General features: G+C 52.6%; 1 protein-coding gene and 1 long non-coding RNA gene across 13 annotated transcripts in view; one reads left to right on the plus strand and one right to left on the minus strand.

Annotated features, from left to right (window-relative positions):
• SORL1 (sortilin related receptor 1) overlaps positions 1–15256 on the plus strand; it is a 40633-nt gene that overhangs the window by 19108 nt on the left and 6269 nt on the right. The window contains exons 19-43 of one of the 2 annotated variants that reach the window (XM_038167690.2): positions 226–317; positions 801–1047; positions 1381–1519; positions 1700–1873; positions 2039–2152; positions 2533–2655; positions 3289–3408; positions 5568–5690; positions 5846–5953; positions 6198–6329; positions 6540–6671; positions 7419–7553; positions 7793–7948; positions 8168–8317; positions 8796–8924; positions 9583–9709; positions 10284–10453; positions 10654–10766; positions 11025–11129; positions 12101–12173; positions 13003–13085; positions 13311–13407; positions 14022–14206; positions 14468–14587; positions 14688–14852. In XM_038167690.2, coding sequence (XP_038023618.2) covers positions 226–317; positions 801–1047; positions 1381–1519; positions 1700–1873; positions 2039–2152; positions 2533–2655; positions 3289–3408; positions 5568–5690; positions 5846–5953; positions 6198–6329; positions 6540–6671; positions 7419–7553; positions 7793–7948; positions 8168–8317; positions 8796–8924; positions 9583–9709; positions 10284–10453; positions 10654–10766; positions 11025–11129; positions 12101–12173; positions 13003–13085; positions 13311–13407; positions 14022–14206; positions 14468–14587; positions 14688–14852 — 3312 coding nt within the window. Of the gene's footprint in view, positions 1–225; positions 318–800; positions 1048–1380; positions 1520–1699; positions 1874–2038; positions 2153–2532; positions 2656–3288; positions 3409–5564; positions 5691–5845; positions 5954–6197; positions 6330–6539; positions 6672–7418; positions 7554–7792; positions 7949–8167; positions 8318–8795; positions 8925–9582; positions 9710–10283; positions 10454–10653; positions 10767–11024; positions 11130–12100; positions 12174–13002; positions 13086–13310; positions 13408–14021; positions 14207–14467; positions 14588–14687; positions 14853–15256 lie in introns of both variants that reach the window. The other variant, XM_072027672.1, reaches the window with a different exon arrangement.
• Positions 1–15256, minus strand: part of LOC110353382 (uncharacterized) — a 328386-nt gene that overhangs the window by 18408 nt on the left and 294722 nt on the right. The window lies entirely within an intron of this gene.

Below are 15256 nucleotides of genomic sequence, written 5' to 3' on the forward strand. Positions count from 1 at the left end.
ACACCCAGCCAGGTGGGTTGCAAGCAGAGCTCCTTCAGTGACACCAAACTGCCGATAAATTCACCACCCCACCATCTGTTATCATGCACCTTAGAGTACCTGCTCCTTGTGCCTGTGGCAGCTATTTTATTAGGATGCACTAATTAAATGCCCCAGGTTTCACAAAGCTTTAGGGGGGCAGCAGCCCGCAGTAAGCACAGCCCTTCTCTTTCATCACAACTCCAGGTTGCCAATCCCGACGGAGACCTGCGTCTCACCGTCCTCAATTCCTCCATACTCGAGCGACCCAGAGCCCTCGCCCTGGTTCCCCGAGAAGGGTAAGAAAGAAACCACCCGCAGCAGCCACGTCCCTCGGTTCTCCTAGGTGGCACCAGGCAGACCAAGCCCTCCCCTTCACCACCACATTCACCCGAGCAGAACCCAAGGGAGGTGCTGCAGGCAGGGCTTGGGGGTGATGGGGAGGCACCGACAGAGCCTGGCTGCACTCCCGTGGCCGGTTAAAGCACGAGCACCACCCCGACAGCTGCGTTGGCACCTTGCAGTGCTCCCAGCTCTTAGACACAGCAGTTCACAGCTAGGTAACCTCCAGCTGCACTCATGCCCCAGAAACTGCAGCTAAATTAGCCTGCCTTCTGCTCGCAGATCTGCCGCTCGCGCTCATTTGACTTGCAAAGCGCTCCTTTCCCAAAGGCACGTCTTGCAAGAGACGGGGAATGTAAAGCACTCAAACACCGCCTGATAACCTGTTCCCTCGTGACATGGGTTGTTGTTATTTCGGGTACGCTCTCTGCCTGTTGCAGGCTGATGTTCTGGACCGACTGGGGAGACTCCAGACCCGGCATTTACAGAAGTGACATGGACGGGTCCTCGGCCGGCTGCATCGTCTCGGAGGGCGTGCGGTGGCCCAACGGCATCTCGGTGGACGACCGCTGGATCTACTGGACCGAAGCCTACATGGACAGAATCGAGAGGGTGGATTTCAACGGGCTGCAGAGATCCGTGATCCTGGACAGCCTCCCGCACCCCTACGCTATTGCTGTGTTTAAGGTATCGCTGCAGCCTCTCATTTTGTACACGTTTCCATTGCACGCACACTGCGGCTGCTGCTTGCGTTGGGCAGGTGGATGCAGAGCCTGTAGCACTTCGGGTTTGGTGGGAAGGAGCTAGCACGATGCTCAATCTCTTTATGCTCTGGGTGTGTTCCCACAGCCCCCCTGAAGCTAGCAATGTCTGCTTCCACTCATGCTCAAATCCCGGTTCAGGTCTTCCTCATCTTCCTCCCCACGGGCTGGGGAGGGTTTGCACGCTGCTACCCCGTGACCACAGGGTGCTCAGGTGCTGTAGTGCAAGGGGACACCGACAGCAGGGCCTGCGTTTCAGAATGAGATCTACTGGAACGACTGGTCGCAGCTGAGCATCTTCCGAGCGTCCAAAACCAGCGGCTCCAGGATGGAGACTTTAGTCGGCCGGTTAAACGGGATCATGGACATGAAAATATTTTACAAAGGGAAAACAACAGGTAATGGACTGGCTTCTTCTTCAGGTGGGCGTAGGATCTCCAGAGGGCTTTTCCCAGCCTGAAAGAGACCGAAAAAACTGGGGTGCGAACCTAAAGCGGGGTTCTGGGTGGGATAGAGCTTCTCGTGGGGTCTGAAGCCTCCTGCCCTCATGGTGTCCCCAATCCTTCCCCCGCTGCCAGGGCAGAACGCCTGCATCACCCACCCCTGCAGCCTGCTCTGCCTGCCCAAGTCCAACAACGGCCGGAGCTGCAAGTGCCCCGAGGGGGTTTCCAGCTCCGTGCTGCCCACAGGGGAGGTGAGGTGCGACTGTCCTCGTGGCTACGTCATGAAGAACACCACTTGCCTGAAGGAAGGTAAAACCGAGCTCTGTTCCTGCTGCTGCTTTTCCTTGCGAGGTGGCAGCTTCTATTTCAAAGCCTCTCCTGCTGCCCTTTGGGCGAGGAGGAGAGCAGCCCGCTGTCCCAAAACACGGCGTCATGCCTCCTGCCGGCTTGTTTTTGTTTTCCCCTCTGCACCAGAAAACACGTGTCTGCCCAACCAGTACAGATGCTTCAATGGGAACTGCATCAACAGCATTTGGCAGTGTGACAATGACAATGACTGTGGGGACATGAGCGACGAGAAGAACTGCCGTGAGTGTCCTGCGCTGGCGTTCGCCCCTCCAAATTTAGATGTCTGCTGCAGCATCGCTGCACCTGAGCCGACTGCTTATACTCCCTGTGTAGTCAGGGGGAGTAAGAAGTGCTCCTGGGGATGATATCCCAAGCTGGCTGGGCAACTGGTGCCCTGCAACATTTGCCCCTTGACTTTTCTGCCCTGGCTTGCAAGCAGTGGGGCGGGATGACTTCCAGCCCCGTTCCCCAAAATTGACATTGACATCGAAGCGGTGCTTCAGGCTGCATTGAGCGAGGCTCTGCAGGATGCTTTCCCTCTCCTTCACGCATGCCCGTGGTGGCAGGATCTGTCCCCTCCCCACGACCCTGATCTCCTCCTCCTCTCCCCGCCACATCAGCCACCACCGTGTGCGACGCCGAGACCCAGTTCCGCTGCCGGGGCTCGGGGACCTGCATCCCGCTGTCCTACAAATGCGACCTGGAGGACGACTGCGGAGATAACAGCGACGAAAGTCACTGCGGTGAGCGGCCTCCCGGCCTGAAATTTCCTCCCCTTTCCCTGTGCGAGGGATGAAAGCCTGATGTCGGGCAAGGCAGTGCTGCCTCAGATCCCCTTGTGTTCACCCTGGCCAAAAACCACCTCCTCCCACCACGTTCTGGGCAGGAGATAAGGGATGGAAGAAGCCAGCGAGGCCGTGCAGTGATTCCCCTCTCGCTGCGGTCTGGCAGGGAGGCTTCTGTGCTGCTGTCATCCAGCTCTCCCGCTCTGCTCCTTGGGTTCCCCTGTAACTCGAAGCCAAATATTTGGGAGAGATTAAAGGCTGACCTTGGGCAGCCGCCCAGCAGACGCATGGGAGGCGTGGGCTGCTCGGTGTTCCCGTGTTTGCAGCCATCCATCTCCAGCTCAGCGATTCAGAGAGGTCAGTGCTGAACTGAAGGAGAGAAGACGCTGGTAAACAGAGCAGGATGGGACCCCTGGGTTGTCCAGGGCTAGGCACAAGGCAGGAAAAGCTGCTTTTAGATGGCTCTGCTTTGCAGGGCTGTTGCTTCTGAACCATCAGCCTCCTCTCCTCGGTCCATAGCCTGTGTGAAGTTGTCCTCCTCCTCTCCCCTAGCCCCCAAAGCACCTGAAAAGCGCCTGTGCTTGTTTGCAGAGGCTCACCAGTGCAGAAGCGACGAGTTCAGCTGCAGCTCAGGGATGTGCATTCGCCTTTCCTGGATGTGTGATGGCGATAACGACTGCAGGGACTGGTCTGATGAAGCCAACTGCACGGGTAAGCACTTCGATGTCTTCAATAACCTGCTGCCATCACTCCTTAAGGGCTCCCAACCTCTCCAAACAGCATTCGAGGGGTTTCACTAGCATGGCTCTTGGTGAGGATGTTTTTACACCGTGCTTTGCACCACCATGGGCTGCTCCCAGCACATCCTCAGCAGCCCGAGGTGCTGCAAGGCGTTGTGCCACGGGGGCTGTGCCTTTGAAGGCGCACTGAATAGCGAAGCGGGGCCGTGGCCGCCGGGCAGCCAAAGGATACTTGTGTGCAAAATGGGCTCCTTTGTTGCAGCGAGGCAACAAACAGGGCAGTGTGCACTGATCTCCTTTCAGAGCTTGAACTCTGACCGGTTTCTTGCCGTTAAGCACGTTGCAGAAAACAAGAAAGCAAGAAACTGCAGAGAGGCTGCAAAGGAGAGGCAGATCTGGTGGGGAAGCAGCTCCTCTTGTGAGTAGCCTTGCTGTTCTCCATGGCTTCAGAAATCTAAAGTGGGTGGCAGAGCTATGGAGCCACAAGTGGCAGATCTGCTCTCTTTTTTGCTTATAACTCAAATCGATGCCACCTGGTTGCAAGAAATGCTAGTCCTCACCCTGTACATCATGCCCTGCACCTGGGAGCCTCATGCTCTGAAATCACGGCACTCAACCACCCCCAACACCAGTGTAAAAGTGACTGTCTGCTAAAGTCAACAGCCAGATAGAGCCTACTCCTCATCAGAAAAGCCAGCTGATAACAATGCATTGATCTTTTGCTTTAAAAGTAATAATAATACCAAAACAACAACACACAAACAAATGTTTGCACGAGGAGAAAAGAGTTTTGAGAGTAGGCAGCGCTTTGTTCCAGCAGTGAAAGGCATGAGGTCACATCATAAAGCAGTACACAGGAGAGCCCAGGTAACAACCAGCGTCAGAACAGATGGGCTGATGGGGTTAGGGGAGCCCCCAGGGGATGGGAGCCACCGTGCTGAGCTCCTGCGTCTCCCCCTGCAGTGCTGAACCTGCCTGGAGCACGCAGGGTTTGCGGTGATGCTCTGGGGACGAGGGTGGTTGATATTCCGTGTGCGTGGCTGCACGAGGAGGTTTAATTTATATTGGTAGCACTTATCTCTCCTATGAGTTTCTCCAGAGAGAATTGCTACGGGAACGGAACCTACTTCAAAATGCGTATCGGGTTTGTAGAGCCTAAAGTTGAAATTATCTAAGAGGATCACAATTATTTGAGAAACATTTCATCTGACTCCACTGGCTGCATTTATTGCTCTTATCTAAAATAATTACATTTCACACTGAATGCCTAATAGAATATTACTGCCACAAAACTGTAGCATTCGGAAATATCTGCAAGGACACGTCACTAGCTAACCTGAAATTCACCAGCATGCAATTTAATTAAGTTGCACATTGCTTTTCTTCTCGATAATGACAAGTGCTCTCCTGGTTGAAGAGCAGCATTTGTCTTTAAAGCGACAATGTATGCTAGGCTTCAACCAGCATCCCCCACAGGCAGATATGTTTGCAACAGGACCCTAAAAAAGACCAAGGCTCTGATCTCCTTGAAACCCTGTCCTGGTTTCAGCTGGGATAGAGTTAATTTGCCTCCTCATTTTTAAGAGATTTGTATTTCTAGGTTGCTGTGGGAGCACAGAAAAGGCTTGCCTGCCTTAATTCCAGACTGTCCCCAATGCCCCTCGGTGTCACCCATCCCTGCTCACTGCCCCTATCCTAGGGTCCCTGAACATCCTCTTCCACCCTGCCAAAGTTTTGCTCGTTTGCTGTGACATTTCTTGCCATCTGCAGCAAGATGCAGCCACAGTCACTTGTGCCCACACTCATCTAGGGTTAGGATCAAAGGGAAAGAGGCTCCTGATTTGGAGAGCATTAGGACCCCTCAGGAGCCTCTGAAAACCATCCCAGGGGCACAGTGGTCGTATGAGCAAATACATCAGAGAGAGAAAAAGACATGGCATGGCCTGGGGAGACCCAGATTCCCAGCAATGTGTTGCCTGAAGCCCTTTGGGTGTGAACTTGTGCTGCAGAGATGCGAATCCGTGCTGGGATCCAGCACGATGTGATGTGCTGGTGCAGAGGGGAGGGCGCAGGGCTGCGTGGTGCTGAGTGCCCCGTGCTCAGCACCGCTCCCTGCTCTGTTTCCAGCAGTGTCCCACACCTGCGAGGCCTCCAGCTTCCAGTGCCTCAACGGCCACTGCATCCCGCAGCGCTGGGCGTGCGACGGCGATGCCGACTGCCAGGACGGCTCCGACGAGGACCCAGCCGACTGCGGTAGGGCACGGGGATGCTCCAGCAAACCCAGAGAGATGACTCCTGTCCCTCCAAAAGAGGGCAAACACGGGGAAAAAGGGAATCGGGGCTGCGCTGTGTTTTTTTTGTATGGGAAAGGAAACCAACGAAATCCACCTAATTCTGATTTTTTTCAGAAAAAAAGTGCAATGGCTTCCAGTGCCCCAATGGGACTTGCATCCCGACCAGCAAGCACTGCGATGGCATCACCGACTGCTCCGATGCCTCGGATGAGCAGCACTGTGGTGAGTACCCAGGGGGGCTGGTGGGACCTCAGCAGCAAGGGCTGCCAGGCTCAGGGCATGAGGGAAAGGGGATCAGGACATTATGGGGTGAGGGCAGTCTGTGCAGGGATGGTGCTCAGTCTGTTGGTCCTGAAAACTTTCTGTAGCTCCGTGAAATCTGGACGTTGCGCTTGGGTTTGTCCAAATCAGTGTCCGCCCTGCTGGCAATCCCTGCCGAGATGCCATCCCCTCCTTTTTTCCCCAGAACCCCTCTGTACCCGCTACATGGATTTCGTGTGCAAGAACCGGCAGCAGTGCTTGTTCCACTCCATGGTGTGCGACGGCATCGTCCAGTGCCGAGACGGATCAGATGAGGACGCCAACTATGCTGGATGCTGTAAGCGTGATATCGCACATCTCAGGGCACTTTGTATGAGGAGGGCTGGAGACAGAAGGGAAAGGAGGCATGGGGAGGGCACCAAACCCTGCCAGGTCACCCAAACAGCGGCTTTGGACGCTAATACTTTGCTTTCCCAAGTCCAGATGCCCTCTGCGGGTGCACCTTCCTTCCTCCTCCATGCTAACCCTCTGGTTTCCCTCCGTGCAGCCCAGGACCCCGAGTTCCACCGCACGTGCGACCAGTTCAGCTTCCAGTGCCAGAACGGCGTGTGCATCAGCCTGGTGTGGAAGTGCGACGGCATGGATGACTGCGGCGACTACTCGGACGAAGCAAACTGTGGTGAGCAGTACCTCGAGGTCCCTCGTCACCCCCTTTGAATTTTGGGGCCCAGAAAACAGGCTTCTTCTGCTCCGTATACCCACACATGCATGCGTGCACCATCCCACTTGCACATTGCAGAGCATCTTGAATATACATCGCTGTCATCTTCCTCTTACTGCAGGTAGATTAACTGGAGCACACTGAAAATCCGATACGGCAGGCACACGTTGTGCTTGACTAAGTCTTGTGTGACCATATTTACTCCACAGCTTCCCAGCCCGAAGCAGACAGGCAGCTTACAGCCAAGCTCAATATTTATCAATGTTCCCTCGGTAGCTTTAGGAGCTGTGCAGAGCCAGACGAAGCAGCTGCGGCTTCGTTTTGGAGCGCCAGGGTTTGCTTCTCCCTTCCTGCCATGCTCTGGATGAATTTCACTGTCAGCCCTGGTTTTGAGATCGTAGTTGCTGTCTGGCCATGGAGCACCCAGCACGCAGACAGTGGGGTGGTGACACCAGGCCAGGGAGGGCTGGGAGGAATGGGGATGCTGGAGGAGAGAGGACCCACAGTTGTGCAGGGGGGATACTGGGGTGATGCTCTCAGGGCTGGTGTTCCCATGCGGTGGGAACACCATGCGGATCTAACCCTAACCCTAACCCTAACCCTAACCCTAACCCTAACCCTAACCCTAACCCTAACCCTAACCCAGCTGTGCTGAAGGCTGCTGAGATGACACTGGGGCTCACGGGGCTCTCCTGTCCTCATCAGAAAACCCGACAGAGGCCCCAAACTGCTCCCGGTACTACCAGTTCCAGTGCGGGAACGGCCACTGCATCCCCAACCGGTGGAAGTGCGACGAGGAGAACGACTGCGGGGACTGGTCGGATGAGAAGGAGTGCGAGGGTGAGGACCTGTGGTGCTCCGTGATGCTCTGCATACAGGGGCTCCATGGCCCCAAAATCCCCCTTGAACAGGCATTCTGCCTTGTTGAACCCCCTGCTCATGAGCTGCGAGGAGACGATGCAGATAAAACACGGGGCTTGCGCTGCCTGGCTTGCTCCCTGCTCCCCCCTACCACGGGGGCTGGCTGGGTGCTGGGAGCAGCCCCCGAGAGCCTCTCCGTTCGTTCGGTGTCCTTTCAGGCTCCCCAGTAGTTCCCGTCACCGCAGCCGCCCCGCCGACGTGCCTGCCCAACCACTACCGCTGCAACAGCGGCGCCTGCATCGTGAACAGCTGGGTCTGCGACGGGTACAAGGACTGCACCGACGGCTCCGACGAGGACGCCTGCCCCACCTCCCGTAAGCTCTTCTCTTCCTCACCCTCTTTGTCCCAAATGCCCGGTGGCATCCCTGCCTTGCACCCCAGCGATTTGCATCGCAAGTTTGGGCACCCCAACGGGAGCCATCCACCTGCTGGATGGGAAGACATTGCCATCTAGTGGAGTTGGGACCCGGGGACGGTTTTCGGTCCCTCCTGCTGGTGGCCGTGGGTGCTCTCCTCACTTCTCCTGCCCGCAGGTCCCAACGTGACGGCCACCTCCCCGGCGCCGCGGGGCCGCTGCAGCAGGTTCGAGTTCGAGTGCCAGCAGCTGCACAAGTGCATCCCCAACTGGAAGCGCTGCGACGGGCGGCGGGACTGCCAGGATGGCACGGACGAGAGGAACTGCCGTAAGTGCGGGGACAAGAGGGTCTTGCCTGGCTCCTTCCCTTGGGATGCTCTTTGCGAGGATGGGAGGATTTATCGCTGGTGGAATCCACGCAGTAAAAAAGGAAGAAAAAAAAAAAAAGCACCCAAAAAGCACTGGTGGCTGTTCCATCAGAAGTCCAGCTGTGGATTTCACAGAATGGATTTCATTTCATTTAGGTTGGAAATACCCGTCAGATCCTCAAGTCCATCTATCACATAACAGTTCCAAACCATGTCCCTAAGTGCCACATCCACCCATCTCCGAGATCCCAAGATCTAAGGAGGTGACTCCACCACCTCCCCGGTGGCTTAAGCCCCAGGTTCTCCTGATGGTGGCTCTTTTGTCACGCCAAAACACTTAACCAGAAAGCTCTTGCACCAGCACCTGGCATCTCAAACAGCCCCGTGCCAGTGCGGGACCCTCGCGGCGCTGAGCCCTGCGCCCTTTCTGCCTTGCAGCAACGCACAGCACCCTGCCGTGTCCTCAGGGCTACAAGTGCGAGGACGGTGAGGCCTGCCTGATGGTGGCAGAGCGCTGCGACGGGTACCTGGACTGCTCAGATGGCAGCGACGAGAGGAACTGTACGGGTAAGCTGCCGCCCGCTCCCCTTTCTCCTGCAAACCCCATTTCCCAGCCATTTTCCATCGTCACCACCACCTCTCTTGGCACCGTGGGGATGGGGGGATGTGTGCTGCAGCTGGCCCCGGGCAGAGAATCGTCATCGATCACTGTCTCTGCCCAGCTACGAGGTGCACCACAGTCCTACCGACCTGCTCGGGGCCTCAAGCATCAGTAAGGTTTTAGTTCTTTAATTAAATATTGATTGGGAGAGGCTGGTTGGTGCAGGGGGGAGGCACTGCGGAGATTCATGCGGAGTCTACACCCAGGGAAAACCATCTGTTTTCCTTTGGAAACTTCATCCAGCCAGGCTCTCTCCTTGCCCCAACACATTGCTGTCCAGATTCCCAGCCTCAACTTTGGTCCTTCCACTGAACATGAGATGGGACATGGGCAGCCCCACAGAGGGGCCCCGGGTGGCTCACGGTGACAGCACAGATCCATTGCACAAGCAGAAAAGTGACATTCCTGCTCTGCACTGCCCACCCTTCCCCACCTAAATTACACATCCAATTTGCATGGTGCAAACACTCCCCTCAGTCACTTCACTGTTTCTACCTCCCGTTTCTGTTCCTGGCAAAGGGCTTGTTTCCACCAGCAGACTGACTCCCCCTCTTGCTCCCCCAGACGACACGATCGTGTACAAAGTCCAGAACCTGCAGTGGACGGCCGATTTCTCCGGCGCTGTCACTCTGACATGGGCTCGGCCAAAGAGGATGTCCTCGACCTCCTGTGTCTACAACGTGTATTACAGGTACACCACTTACTGCCTGAACCATGGGTGGTTGTGGCAAGGAAAGGACAGGAGAAACATGAGCAGAGGTAGCAGCACACACGTATTTGCAGCAAAGCACCGTACCAAATCGAGCCCCAGAGGATGGAGCTTTGCAGTCTATTTCTGTTTGGAAAATCTTCTAATGCTTCGTTGCAAAGCAGACCCAAAATAGCAGCAACTAGGGGACATTTGTGAAAAGCTGTCTTTGTTTCCTTCAAATTGTTTACTCGGACAGAAATGTGGGTATATTGGGTTTTCTGTTTCTGCTTGGGTCTCGTCTTTGTGGGGCTGCTAACAATGAGAACAAAGTCAAGAAATTAGAGCACAGCGGTTATAGCAAACCTCAGAGGACGGTGCTTAGGAGGCGCCGAGCTATGTTTGGTTCAAGCTTTGAAACAGCAGCTTTTCAAGCTGGTGCCGTGGCTTTACTGAGCAGAAAACCAAGCAGCAAGCCCTTAAAACACAGAAAAAATGATTTCATCCTTTGGGGCAAGCTGTGTGCCCCTGTGTTCCTGAACGTATTCCTGACTGCAGGGGTCTGACTCTTGTGCAGGACTGTTGGTGAGAGCATCTGGAAGGTTTTGGAAACCCACAGCAACAAAACCAACAGCGTTTTGAAGGTCCTCAAGCCTGACTGCACCTACCAGGTGAAGGTCCAGGTGCAGTGCCTCAGCAGAGTCTACAACACCAACGACTTCATCACCCTGCGGGCACCCGAAGGATGTAAGCAGACCTGCCTGGCTCCTCTCGGTTCAAGCTGGAGGTCAGATTACGAAAGGGTTGATCAGGCCTTGGGACACAACTGCAGGAGATAACGTCTGCCCTCTCCCTTTCTAGGAGACCCTGATCACCTCCTGCTGTTCCCCAGAAGAACTGGACACACCGCCTGTGACCGTCACTAACATTTTTGTTTCTCTCCCCAGTACCAGATGCCCCTTTTAACCTTCAGCTGTCCCTAAAAAAAGAAGCCGAGGGGGTGGTGACAGGCTGCTGGAGCCCTCCTGTGAATGCCCATGGCCTCATACGGGAATTTATTGTGAGTCCCGCACCATGATTTTTATTTTTCAATTTGAAGTGGAAATCCACTGAGAATGCTGGGCAAGATGGGAGAGGAAATGAAGAAATGGTGCAGGGCTGTAGGTAGCAACACAGTCCTCAGGTTTTGTTTCAGTCCATGGTTTTCAGTCCATGGTTTTGTTTCTGGCTTCCTTCCTATGGTTGCGTAATAGAAAGACCTGTGGCCCTGTGCGACTGCTGACCATGGAGCCCTTACCCCTTGTTTTGGTCCTCCTAGGTGGAATACAGCCGGAGTGGATCCAAGGAGTGGTCCTCCCTCAGAACCACCAAGAACTACACTGAGATCAAGAACTTGCAGGTCAACGCGTTATACACGGTTCGAGTGAGTATTTTCAGAGCTCTGTCTGCAGGAGCACTCTGCAGGAGCTTGTTACTCTTTGCTAGGCAGTCCAAGTCCCACATAGTCAACTAATTGCTAAAAAAGTGTGCAGTTAAAATTCTGCCCTTTAATGTCAGCCCTCAGCAGGGGCCTGGCATTTGTGCCAGCAATGTGTATAGTTTTAAGCCCCGAATTATGGCCCTTGATTTGCTCCTCCTCCCAGGAGGCCAGGCTGTGTTATGAAATCTGTGCTGCCCATTCCAAGCTCACTGCAACTGCACCAGATCTGGGGCGGAGATAAATTTGGTCCTGACTATTGCCAGGAAAAGAAGCAGATATGCATGTGGGGAAGGCGTGCACATGGGAGAAGCTGGGTAATTATAGGCAGAACTAATAAGGAGAGGAAATGAAAATCTGCACAGCCAACCTTGGGAAAAGTGTACTCTGCCCCTGTCCATCCTCCATGAGCAGGCTGAGCACGGGTACTTGTGGGAGCTCACTGGGAGCTGGGATAACCCCCCATGCATTAATGTTTTTCTCTGGGTCAGCTGAAGTGAGTCTTTCCTTCCATGTCTTTCCTTCCCATACTACCTTGTTTCCAAATAAATCTTTGGAACTGGATTCAGTTTTCGCATGGGCTCTGCAGGCACGAATCTTACCTACACCAGGGCTGATCGATTCCAAGGCTCCTTATCTTTATAGACTTTTTTATAAAGATCTCATCAGAGAGCGGTTATCTGCAGAGAGGATGCACCTCCCTCCTCTTAGATTCTTTTAATTGACTTAAAGTAGTCTGCTTTATCTCTGTAATAAGCATTTTATTGCCAAGTAATTAAATTATTGCTTGCTTCAATGTCCTTTTCCCATGAGCTCCACCATGTCCATACCCTTGCTCTAACCTCGCTCTCTGTTTGCATTATGCAGCGTTGGTGGCATACATTCGTTCATATTAACTAACCGTCTTATTTGCAAAGGTTGCTGCAGTGACTAGTCGAGGAGTGGGAAACTGGAGCGATTCCAAATCCATAACCACCATCAAAGGCAAAGGTAAATGCTGTTTTGGCTTCAACCAACTTGGTCAACGCAGCAAAAATACTGAATGTAAGCCCAAAGTGTTAGTATCAGCGCACATAACCGCCTCCTCTTTCTTTACTTTTCCCTATTGAGCATCTGGCATTTTTTAACAACTTTGCTGTACCTGCTCACTTAACTGGGGCCACCTCAGAGTTCAGTGGCAAGTCTGAACAGGTTGTTGACTCTTCCTCTGAACTCAGTGGCATGCAGGATGCAAGTCCCTCTCTCCTGGACTGCAGATGGATTGCCACTGACTTGTGTAGGCTAGATTCTACCTTTGGATAAGCACGTTACATTACCAGCAATTCCTTCAATACCATTAGTTGAAAGGCTGCTTGCTCATTCTTCTCCCTCTTAGCTTATCACTATGATGGTTGCTGCATTTTGTGTCAGACCGCTAAAAAACCACGGAGGTTCCCAGAAACGATCACATCGTTGCAGGCTGACAGTAGATAAATCCAACCAACACGATAAATCATTTCCCTCTGAAATGTTTTTTGATAAGCCTTTTGAAATTGTTTGTACTCCTGGCAAGTTTTTTTTTTCCAAGCCTATATTCTGATGTCAAAATTGTCTGCTATCTAATTTGTGAGATAAAAGTGCACCCTTGCTATGTTGACAAAGAAAGGAAAGAAAATACCGTGCTACTGAAAATGCAGGATTCTTTGTAGTATGGAGAGATGGGGATGTTCTGGGTCTGGTTGGTGACTGTCATAATGAAAGTCTGCATTTTGCCTGTCCTCTCCCTACATGTTTGTTTTTTTGGGGTTGCAGTAACAGCCGTTTCTCCCTTTCCTTCCAGTCATTCCTCCGCCTGTCATACGTGTTGAGGGCTACACTGAGGACTCCATAAGTTTCAGCCTAAAAATGAATACTAATATCAAGGTAAAATTTTAACCTTTACTTCTGCAACTACAGTAAAAGAAAAGACCTGGGTTGGATATGGGATAAATACTGAATAAGATAAGCCAGCACCCATTTTAGTAGCACAATTGCTTTCGGAAACTAATTATCCCATGCCAATTTATTGGAAAATACAATTTGGAAACTTAAAATGGTGGCTCTTTTTCACTGAATACAAGAATAGCTCATGTAAGCTCATGTTGACAGGTCAGCGGTTACGTTGTGAACATCTACTGGACATTTGATACGCACAGGCAGGAAAAAAGAACTCTGACCATAGAAGGAGAAAAGTCGATCCAGAAAGGTAAATTTAGATGTAAAATTCTGCTTAAATCACCTCCAAACAGAGTGTTTTTACTGAAAGCCACAGCTATTTTATTTTATTTTATTTTATTTTATTTTATTTTATTTTTTTTGTAATGGCAGCTCAGTTCAGTACTTTCTGTTTAGGAAAGAGTAAATCCTGCAAGGACAAATCGGCAAATCCTTAGCCTCTATTCTTAGGACTTGGAGATTTCAAGGAGATTTGGGATTTATCCCCTAGAGCTGCACTAGCCTTTTCTCATCACGGGGACTTTGTTTGTGATTTCTTATCTACTCAGCAAAAGGTCAATGATTTCTTGGGCTGGTATACAGTACATGTCCCTGGTAATCAGATTATTTTCGGCTTTGGAGAAATAACTGGTGTGCACAGTCAAGATACAGGAAAACATCCCAATACAGGCAAGCAACAAGCTGGGCTAGATACCCAGGTGTTTCTGTGTAAAAGAAGTTACCCAGAATGAATGAAAACACAAACCAAGGGAGAGAGGATCCTGGCTAAGATTATTTAATGATGCTGACCATTTCTTAAAGCTCTCACCCTGCCATTGCAGTGCTGGGCGTCACCTAACAGTGCAAATCTCTCCTCTTGCTCAGTGGCCAATTTGACAGCTCAGACGCCCTATGAAATTTCTGCTTGGGCTAAGACGGAGCTGGGTGACAGTCCTCTGTCCTTTGTACACGTCATGACCGGTGGGACAAGACCGGCAGCACCAAGTCTCAAAGCCAGGGCCATCAACCAGACTGCAGTGGAGTGCAACTGGACTGGGCCGAGGAACGTGGTAAGGCACCGAGCCCTTTTCTCGCCACCCAGGATGGGGTCTAGCTTGGAACCTCAAAACACAAGAAATCTTTAAACAGGATTGTTTGTTGGGACTGAATTCCTTGGAAAAATATATGTCATAAAAGTAGGAAAAGTGCTTGCTGCCCCTGAAACAGGGTCTTTGCATCATGTACCTAAAAGCAACAGCACACAAAAGTTTGGGTGGGAGCTCCCTGCCACAACGAGCTTTGTACCGTCCCTGTCATCTCCTCCTCTGTAGGTCTACGGCATCTTCTACGCCACATCCTTCCTCGAACTGTACAGGAGCCCTCACAACACCACCACGACCTCCCACAACATCACCGTGATCGTGCAGCGGGACGAGCAGTACCTGTTCCTGGTAGGCTGCGTTTCTGGCCCCTCTCCTACCCGCGCTACGGGCCGCAGTCCGGTACCAAAGCCCGAAGGCACCCTATTAACTGCTGGGCCGTCCCTTCGAGGTCCGTGTGATGTCTCCCTACCAAGGGCCACCGTCTGACTACGTCGTGGTGAAGATGATCCCTGACAACCGGCTGCCCCCCCGGCACCTCCACTCGGTGCTCACCGGGAAGACGTTTGCCGTCATCAAGTGGGAATCGCCCTACGACTCGCCCGACCAGGACATGGTAATATCTCACAAAAACCCTGGCTCACAGACAGGTCCACTGAAGGAAATTCTTTTTCTCAGCAAGTTTTCCACTCCTAATCTGGTCCCGAGGCTTTAACAGCAAAGGTTTAGGGGTATAAATCTCCCCCACAACACTGCAGACTTTGACATGGCACAGGTTTGCATTGCATCCCCATTGTTCATTAAGAAGTACAACCTGAGGTCTTCCTCCTGCCCTCGTATGCCCCAGTAACTGCATTTTCTCTATCTGTAAGTAGTGATCTCGGGCAGGGATCCAGCTAATCCAGCAAGAAGCCTGAAAACCAACTTCACTTCCCAGGTTTCTATAGGGTGCAGGCATGCTTTAATGCCAGTTTTGCCCCCCAGTCTGATGTCCTAATATATGAGTCTGCTAGCAAGTCT

Source organism: Anas platyrhynchos, chromosome 25, assembly GCF_047663525.1.
Source record: "Anas platyrhynchos isolate ZD024472 breed Pekin duck chromosome 25, IASCAAS_PekinDuck_T2T, whole genome shotgun sequence".
In the NCBI taxonomy this organism is placed as follows: Eukaryota; Metazoa; Chordata; class Aves; order Anseriformes; family Anatidae; genus Anas; species Anas platyrhynchos.